This window comes from Podarcis erhardii, assembly GCF_964252035.2.
Source record: "Podarcis erhardii genome assembly, chromosome: 3".
Taxonomy (NCBI): Eukaryota; Metazoa; Chordata; class Lepidosauria; order Squamata; family Lacertidae; genus Podarcis; species Podarcis erhardii.
This window is the reverse complement of record NC_138507.1, coordinates 54,257,878-54,267,967: the sequence shown is the minus strand read 5'-3', so window position 1 is coordinate 54,267,967 and position 10,090 is coordinate 54,257,878. Positions and strand designations below refer to the sequence as shown.

Genomic DNA, 10,090 nt, shown 5'->3' with positions numbered 1-10,090 from the left:
TTTGGGAAGAAATGGGCTAAGGGGTGCCTGAGACATGATTTGGATTGCTCAAACAAGAAAGCAAATAATGGGGTAAGACAAGGATTTTCCAGGAGGAAACATTTTGTGTTGCACTGGTTAATTTATTAGAAGCAGGGTAAGTGTACTACTCTTTTTGTGGCTGCAGAAGGATCCCAGACCAAACAGTTTTCCCCCATGATTCCAGTGGAAATACCCAAACACATGCTTCCTTTTGGGGGCCCCTTGGGAACATAAGAGATCCAGTTGCCCCCCCCATGTCCTTTTTCGTACTCCTTGACAGGCAAGGTGAAAGTTTCATTTGGGCAAGTATCAGTCCACACACACTAACTCAATTCGGATGCCATTTTCCTCATTCTCTGAACCAGGGGTCTCCAACATGGTGCCCACATGTGCCAGTGAACATGATGCCCAGAAATACCAGTAAATATCCTCTCATAAAATCCACAATGCAAGAGAAACGTATCTCTTCCTGCTTAATTCCTGGCTCAGCGTCTCTTACATTGAATGTGCCTTAAACATGCCCATTTGTTTTACGTGTTAAAACTGTAAACTGCCCTGATGCTTTATATTGCAGGAAAGAAATATGTTTATAAATACCATAAAAATAAAATTTCGTTGGATGCCAAAATTGGAACCCATCTTCCCATCACCCCTGAACAGATTAGAGCTGCAAAGAGCTTTTCTGTGTGAATAAGTATGGCAAATGTAGGTGTCTTTTTCCAGCTGGCGAGTGGCATGCTAATACCATTTTGTGGTCATGTCTCTCTTTTCCTGCTCTTTTGAATGTAGTAAACCATTTTGTGTTATGTCACGTCCCTATGACAGACATTTTGTGACTGGTGCCACGATGCTTTCTCAGTATTTCAAATGTGTCCACTGGCCTGAATTGTTTGGAAGATCAGAAACATGGCATAAGACTTCCACCTATGCTCTCCCTCTCATGTGCAGTTTGGGCATTTGGTTCCTTCCAAATCCAGTAATCCAAAGCATCATGGGGGAGGGACTCCTGAATCTTTTATTTTTAAAATACTTTGTGCCACATTTCATCTGAGTAATATAAGAGGGATTGACAAGATACAAGCAGATTCAGTAAAATAAACCTCATATCTCTATATCTATCTATCATCTATCTGTCTATCTGTCTTCCACCCATGGTAGTCTGCAATATATTATTCCAGGCTGGGAATTAGTGGCCAGCCAAAGCCTAGATAAGCAGGTACAGTGGTACCTCGGGTTACATACGCTTCAGGTTACAGACTCCGCTAACCCAGAAATATTACCTCGGGTTAAGAACTTTGCTTCAGGATGAGAACAGAAATCATGCTCCGGCGGCGCAGCGGCAGCAGGAGGCCCCATTAGCTAAAGTGGTGCTTCAGGTTAAGAACAGTTTCAGGTTAAGAACAGACCTCTGGAACGAATTAAGTATGTAACCAGAGGTACCACTGTATGTCTTAGTAGGAGTCAGAGGTTAATTATGGTCAGGCTGTATACACACCATACATATAAAGCATAACCCAACACCCAGTGGCGTAGCGTGGGGGGTGCAGGGGGTGCTGGCCGCACCGGGCGCAACATCTGGGGTTAGGGCAAATCCACGGGTTAGGGGGCGCAAATTACTTGCCTTGCCCCAGGTGCTGACAACCCACGCTACGCCACTGCAAACACCAAAAAACAAGAGAAAGAGGGAAAAAGAGGAAATAACAACCATGTTCAGTTAGACATCTTCTTGTAACAGAGCCTGATGGGCTAAGCAATTATTTCACTATAACCCTTGTGTGTCAATACCACCAGCGCCATCCACAAACCCCAGGCAACAAGGAACTGTATCCCCCTCCACAGATCTAAGACTGCCAGTGTTGGTTTTGCTGCTGTTATATTTGTGCATCATGCTGTAGTAATCTTTTTTAGGGTTAAAGGTGAACAAGGAAGAAATGCCGTGCCACTCTTTGGCACTTGGAGTTGGAAACTCGTCCAGTTCTGTGGAATCAAAGAAGCACTTGACGTTCCTCTCTGCCAGCTTCGCTGCGTGATCCTTGGCCTTTTGCTCAAAAAGCTGCTGCTCTTGCTCCAGGTACACTTTCCAGAAGGCAAGCTGGAGAATACTGACTGGAGAACAGCAACGGGAGATGCATGTAGAAACTAGGGCCAATATGAAGACACTGGCGATCAAACTCCACCCCAGCACCTTGGCAAAGAAGCACAAGAGAGATAAGAACAAGGTTTGGATCAGTGAGCCCCATAGAACTCTTGCCTAGTATTAACTTGGGATTGTGTCATGTCTGTAATAACTATTTCTCCCCCAAAATACCAGGAACCTACTAGCTCAGACAATTTGTCCACCTAGCCCATTACTGTCTATTGTTTTAATCAGCAGTAGCAATCCAGGATCCAAGCTGAGCTCTTTCTAATCTCTGGCTGCTTTACCTTGGAAATATCAGTGATTGGAGCTGGGACCTTCTGGACATGCTCTACTACAGAGCTTTGTGTTTGGCCAAACCCCCAAGCTTTTTTTTATTATTCAGATAGGCAATAAAAGACACTTGGGTTGCTCTTTAACAGTTTTATACATAGGATGATATGAGTAAAGAGCAAAGCGAATAGAGCAGATATATTCTTACGACCCCTTTGTAATCTGCCGGAATCCCCTCTCTTCCAGGCAGCAGTGGTTTCAAACTCCTTACAGGCAAATGGTGCAGACCCCATGCTGACAACAAGATCCTTACTGGGATTTTATATAGCACTCTATTTTTCTGACACAAGCTTATCATGTTTCATTTGGGCATATTCTCATGGCCCTGAAATTATTTATGTTTTACCATGCCAGAGGAATTCTTCAAAGATAGCCAAGTGGTTACTGTGGTTTATCTCTGTTAGGCAAATGACCCCTGCTTCAATTGCATCTTTTTTACCAGTTGTATACATTTCATTAATTCCTGCAAAATAAATGCTAAATGTGCAGGTTCATATAACTGCTGTCTATATAGATTCTTATTATCTGATCCCACACCTTCCAAAGTTTTCCGATACAAACCTGGATGCACATCTCTCAGTCACATTGATAACATAGCTCTATCTCCTCGTGATAACAAACATTTCCCACAATGTAAAGCTACACCGTGGCCTCTCTCATGTATGAACAGGTGTGTATCTGAAGAAGTGTGCATGCACACGAAAGCTTATACCCAGAACAAACTTCGTTGGTCTCTAAGGTGGTACTGGACAATTTTTTTTATTTATTTCGACTGCATCAGACCTGAATCTAGAATCATGTATGAACAGATGGCTCATCAGCCCAAACCTTATCCTTCCAAGTGCCTTTGTTTAAAGGCTGGGATTTTATACTGCCGTCCACATAATGTCACTTATAAGGCCCTGTTGAAGTCTGCTAAGCTGAACTACATACATGATCACATGATGCTTCTAACACTTTTTTTTTTTTTTAATAAATATTTATTAAGGTTTTTAAATATAAATGCACACATAATAAACAATCTTACTTCTTTTACAACAATTTCAACACTTCTTTGGACTCCCTCACGTCTCCCGCTCCCATTTACATCGTTAAAATTTTTTTCCAAACAAATTATCAACTTGTTTACAATCTCATGTCCACTCATTCAAATATAATCTAGCACTTCTTCCAAAAAATTTTTATATTTTCTTTAGTCTCACTTATCATCAAATTTAAATCTAGTTTAGTGGTGGCCAATTTTTTATAATCTAGCATCCTTCTTAACATTCAACCAAATTACAATGTTTTTGTAGATACATCTTAAATTTCTTCCAGTCTTCCTCCATCTTCTCTTCTCCCAGGTCTCGGATTCTGCCAGTCATCTCGGCCAGTTGCATATAGTCCATCAGCTGCATCTGCCACTCTTCCAGTGTGGGTAGATCTTGAGTTTTCCAGTTTTTTGCAATGAGAATCCTTGCTGCCGTTGTTGCATACATAAAAAATGTTCGATCCTTCTTTAACACCTTCTGGCCGACAATACCCAGAAGGAAGGCCTCTGGTTTCTTTGTGAAGGTATACTTAAATACCTTTTTCAGCTCATTATATATCATTTCCCAGAAGGCCTTCACCTTAGGGCATGTCCACCAGAGGTGAAAGAATGTTCCTTCATTTTCTCTGCATTTCCAACATTTATTATCAGACGAATGGTATATTTTGGCAAGTTTAACTGGGGTCATGTACCATCTATATATCATTTTCATTACATTTTCCTTCAGAGCATTACATGCGGTGAAGTTCAGCCCAGTGGTCCACAACCTTTCCCAGTCCTCAAACATAATGTTATGCCCAATGTCCTGTGCCCATTTTATCATAGCCGATTTAACCATTTCGTCTTGTGTATTCCATTTTAGCAGCAAGTTATACATTCTAGATAGTACCTTGGTCTTTGGTTCTAACAATTCTGTTTCTAACTTCGATTTCTCCACCTGGAACCCTAACTTTTTGTCATTTTTAAAAACTTCTTTAATCTGAGCATAATGTAACCAGTCTCGCACCTTATCCTTCATTTTCTCCAAACTCTGCAATTTCCAATTGTCTCCATCTTTTTCTAATATTTCCCAATATTTTGGCCATTTGGCCTCCATATTGGGTCTTTTTCGGGCCTTAGCCTCCAGAGGTGAAAGCCACCTTGGAGTTTTATTTTCCAATAAGTCTTTATATTTTGTCCAGACATTAAACACTGCTTTCCTGACAATATGATTCTTAAAGGCCTTATTGATCTTAACTTTGTCATACCATAAGTATGCATGCCAACCAAAAGCATTGTTAAAACCTTCCAGGTCCAGTACGTCAGTGTCTTCGAGAAGTAGCCAATCTTTTAGCCAGCAGAAAGCTGCGGCTTCATAGTACAACTTTAAGTCTGGCAGGGCAAAGCCCCCTCTTTCTTTCGCATCTGTTAATATCTTAAACTTAATTCTGGGCTTTTTGCCCTGCCAGACAAATTTAGATATATCTTTCTGCCACTTCCGGAAGCACTCCGTTTTATCCACAATCTGTAATGTTTGAAACAAAAACAACATTTTTGGCAATACATTCATCTTAATAGCAGCAATTCGGCCTAACAAAGAAAGCTTCAATTTTGTCCAACTATCCAAGTCTCTCTTAATTTCAGACCAACATTTTTCATAGTTGTCCTTGAATAGACTCAGGTTTTTTGCTGTTATGTTTACCCCTAGGTACTGATGCTTCTAACACTTTCAAGTAGCGTCTGAATATTAGCTATGTTGTAAAAAGAGGAGTTTAGAGTTAGTTACTAAGGAGAAAGCATAAACAGAAAAAGAAGGGAAACATAAACAGCAGAAGGAAGGGCATTCCAGAAAATGCACATTTTCGGGTCACTACCACTTGATACACTGTAGGGTACAGTGTCATGAGTAAATTTCCCCCAAATAATCCCAGTTTATACATGAGCAGGCAGCCTTTCAGTGCCCCTAGTCCCAAGTTGAGATCCCCCCCCCACCCATGCAATTTACAAGTCACAACTTAGTAGTACCATCTGGAAGAGGTTATACCAACCTGAGACTGTGCTTGAAGGCTCATGAGTATATCCTGCATCTCCGAGGTAGCAGTGCCACTCTGACAAGGAACCTGAGGCATTTTCTCAACACACTCATCCCCTTTGCCTTTGCACATGTACGCCTGCACTGAAGAGCTCCCAGAAGCGGCACACTCATAGAAGCGGCTTCCCAGTAAGGCCACAGCAATCCATGTCAAGGGAGCAACAGATGCTCTGACAATCACCAGCCCCAGCACTTTCAAGTAGTGCCGGAATCGGGTCCCGTGAGGGCACCTGCACAGCCTGTTGGGGGCGCAGCTTCCGGTGAGCATCTTCCAAGACTGGCTACTGAGCAAGAAGCCAAGCAGAAACAGAATAAGGGCTGGCACCAAGAGGAAGACCAGGCCATAGAGCATATTCCAGGAGTTGCAAGGGCATTTGAACACCACAGCAGAAAAGATGCGCTCGCTGCCAACCGTCAACAAAGAGACAGCCCCATAGCCCAGTGCCTTCTGGTGATTAAGGCAGAAATCAAACACCGCACGAAACTTGTCCATCCTACTTCCTGGGACTACTTTGGTGCTCTACGTCTGTCCTCTGATACACTTTCTTCCTACACAGGAAGCAAGGCTCTAACTTGAAAGAGGAAATCTGCAGTTTGAAACTATTTGCAGTCACAAACGGTTTCACTTTTGGTGCGAGATAGAGAAAGAGAATTTGGAGACTTTACTGGAAAACATGTTTATAGACCACTTCTTTTTGGGTTTCTTCTTCATCACAATTGAATCGCCAACAACTCACTCACTGAAGCAAAAACAGAAGAAGAAATCCTCCTGCAAATCTTGCTGCATTTAAATGGTCTGAGCTGTTATTTTATTTTATTAGAACCATAAGTGGTAATTATTAATTTCCAAGCAAGCCAAAAAGGGTTAGGGGCAGGATACACAATTCTTCTTTTTATGTTATCTTCATAATAATGTTATGTTGGGAGACAGGGACTGAGCCAGACTGTTTTGTGAATTTAATGGAAGTACCAGGAGAGGCTGGTCCATGCCCTACCAGCGTCAGCCTGCCCTCACTTCTCCTTTCTTCCTTACAGCCAGCCAGAGAGTGGCATTGCTTCACAGCTGCAGCGTCCTTAGTCTCTGCATTGCCTTTGTACAACTGAGCCGGGAGGTAGAGGACGGGTCCAAAACTAGAATTATTTGGTTATGCTTATCATTGGCTCTGGCTCCGAATACTTTTGGGTTCCCTGCTTTCCACCTTAGCAGTCCCGATGGGCAACAGTCACCACTGAGAAGTACATTACACAAGTACTTCCAAAATAGTCTCTTCTCCCCCAGTGTAAAGTAAGACCACGTCTGATCAGTTAAAAATGGTTTACTTATAAACTCTCCAAAAATGAGATTCATTTGCTTTCCCACATATCACTCAGAAAACGTAATTAGTAAAACTTGGCTTGTTACAGTGGTGAAAGTTCCTAAATTATTGGCAAAGGAACACAAGATTGGCTTGTTAGAGCCATGCGGTCTGAGCTGCAGCAACCAGCAAAAAAACCTCTTCACTCAGCTTCTCAGATAGACTGGGAGAGGACAGTAGGCTTGTTTACCTTCCTCCCAAGCTGAGAGGGAGTGACCTAGCTAACCCCTTTGTGCATTAATTAGACTTAAGTGTGTTGGTTATATGAAGGTTATCCCACACATTGGCTGTTCTGGCTACGGCTGATGGAAGTTGGGTATTCAACATCTGGAGGGCCATCCCTGGCTTAGAGCTACTGAAAGGTAAAGGTAAAGGGACCTCTGACCATTAGGTCCAGTCGGTTTTTTTATATATATATATAATATTTATTAGAGTTTTAAAGGTTTTAAAAGTTACAGAAAGAAAAAATAAAAATACCACATTAAGCAAAAATAAAAGAACACATCACCATATGAAATAACAGAGAAATAAAATCCATTAAACAAAGACGAAAAAATAAAAACAAAAAACAAAGAAAAATACAGCAAATTTTCTTATTACTTGTCTTTCATTAGCTTATTTCCTTGACCTCCTCACACCTCCCTTTTTTGTATTCTAGGTCAATTATCCATTTCAGCAAATCCTTTCCCTCTTTTAAAATTTTTGTCCTGTAAATTGTCTTAATATAATGTAACTTTACTTTTCTTCTTTTCACCAATTAACAGTCAGTTATTCCCAAATCCTTTATATCATTCCTGCTAAAATCATATAATATCATTCCAACATCCTTCTAACAGTTATTAATTTTACAATGTTTCTGTAAATAGTCTTTAAATTTCTTCCAATCTTCCTCCACCGACTCTTCTCCCTGGTCTCGGATTCTGCCAGTCATTTCCGCCAGTTCCATGTAGTCCATCACCTTCATCTGCCATTCTTCCCGGGTGGGTAGATCTTGTGTCTTCCAATACTTTGCAATAAGTATTCTTGCTGCTGTTGTGGCATACATAAAGAAAGTTCTATCCTTCTTTGGCACCAGTTGGCCGACCATGCCCAGAAGAAAGGCCTCTGGTTTCTTCAGAAACGTATATTTAAATACCTTTTTCATTTCATTATAGATCATCTCCCAGAAAGTCTTAATCCTTGGGCACGCATTAGGTCCAGTCGTGACCTACTCTGGGGTTGCACGCTCATCTCACTTTATTGGCTGAGGGAGCTGGCGTACAGCTTCCGGGTCATGTGGCCAGCATGACCAAGCCACTTCTGGTGAACCAGAGCAGCTCACAGAAACAGTGTTTACCTTCCCGCCGAAGCGGTGCCTATTTATCTACTTGCACTTTGACGTGCTTTCGAACTGCTAGGTTGGCAGGAGCTGGGACCGAGCAACGGGAGCTCACCCCGTCGCGGGGATTTGAACCGCGAACCTTCTGATTGGCAAGTCCTAGGCTCTGTGGTTTAACCCACAGCACCACCCACATCCCAGAGCTACTGAAAGCTACCAACAATTGGCACAAAATATAGTAAATTTCCTACAAGATATTTAAACAGCAGATCCACAAATACTTATAGAACATGGCCACAGGAACATATTTGCCTTTTTGAAAACCTGTTCATTAAAGGGTCCCCCCCCCACAAGTAGAAACAAATACAAACCACCACCACCTTTCCCCCTCTGTTTCCCATTCCCCATACTCTTTTTTCCCTCCTCCAAGCAGTGCCTGGGCCGTTGATCATGCAGCAAAACTTGGCTGAAGCCATACCTTTCCTATCTGCTGTGATTTTAATGTTTCAAGCAACTACTAGCTACCCTGACTTTGGGGAATGGCAAGATACATATGGTAAAAATTATGCTCATTCAACAGGAAAGAGGATTGTAGAAAAAATACAAATCAGTATGCTCAGAAGAATCGAGTGTTAAGAATTCCTGTTTGCGTGGGGACTGACAAAAGAGGAAGTAGTGACTGGGGTCGAAACTAACTTTATTATTATTAAGCATTCCGCTAGGTGGCTCCTGTGTGCCACGACCTTGGCAATGATGTAACAGGCTGAAAAATGTGCATTAGGCAGATGAGAACACAAGGAGAGACTGGCAGTGACGATGCAAAGCAAATGCACTGTAAGAACTGGGAACCAGCTAACGATATATAAAATACAGAACTATATAAAACATGGACCATTGGTTTCCTCCCTCCTCTCTCTCCCTCTTTCCCCACCCCAGAAAGATGCAGCACCTGGAGACAGCATGTTGAGTGGTAGGGAAATGCAAGAACTTTGATCTGAGTCAGCTGAAAATTTTTGCTCACACTCAGTATCCTTGATGACACTTTTATATTTTCACTTCATGACTGCAACATCAAAGCAAGTATTAAACCACTGGTCACACATCAAGCTCCACAGACATTGGCAGAACTTTCAGCAACGGCTGGTTGCTCGTTCAGCAGCAATTGTCAAGAAATCATGTCATGTAAAGAAAAAGTAAAAAAGGTTTAGGTATGGGTAAACAGCCTGCTTCAAGGCTGCACATTTCATCATATATATATATATATATATATAGAGAGAGAGAGAGAGAGAGAGAGAGATTCCTACGTTGGAAAGGGGTTAGACTAGATGATCCTCGGGTCCCTTATAACTCTACAATTCTATGAATACCCCATCTGTGTTCCTATTTGCTCTCCTCAGAACCATGGCATCAAAGCTGAAATGAACGCTTGCCCTGGATTGTGATGTGGGACCTAGTTTTGGGTTGGAGAATTTCGGACAAACTTTGGCTGCTCCTGGGCCCTAACATCACTAGGCTGAGTTTGGTGCAGACAAAGACACCAGGCACTTGCATTGGACACATTTCCCAAAGCAAGGATGGTGCCCTTCAGAAAGTGGTGCCAACAGGGTTTTCTGAGCCCAGTACAAGCAACGAACAATTTGCACAGGGGTTACATTCCTGACCCCTGCATGTGTCAAAGCACAGATAAGCCTATTCTGTCCCTGTTCTGCCCCCTTTTCCGGCCACTTCTAGGTCGCCACAATGTGCACACTTGATCTCTCTGACTTCACTCAATGGCACTGAGAGATGGGAGCAGCCAGGTTGACTCATCTTAACTGAAATTGTA

At 42.2% G+C, this 10,090-nt stretch overlaps 1 protein-coding gene across 1 annotated transcript; it reads right to left on the bottom strand.

Moving 5' to 3' along the window:
* Positions 1-1,682: 1,682 nt before the first annotated feature.
* LOC309339247 (calcium homeostasis modulator protein 6-like) lies at positions 1,683-6,227 on the bottom strand. The gene is made up of 2 exons (XM_081857395.1): positions 5,549-6,227; positions 1,683-2,206 (listed from the first exon to the last, which is right to left on the bottom strand). Exons 1-2 carry the CDS (start codon positions 6,083-6,085, stop codon positions 1,784-1,786), a joined length of 960 nt encoding a protein of 319 aa, XP_081713521.1. The 5' UTR covers positions 6,086-6,227; the 3' UTR covers positions 1,683-1,783.
* Between the last annotated feature and the right edge of the window lie 3,863 nt (positions 6,228-10,090).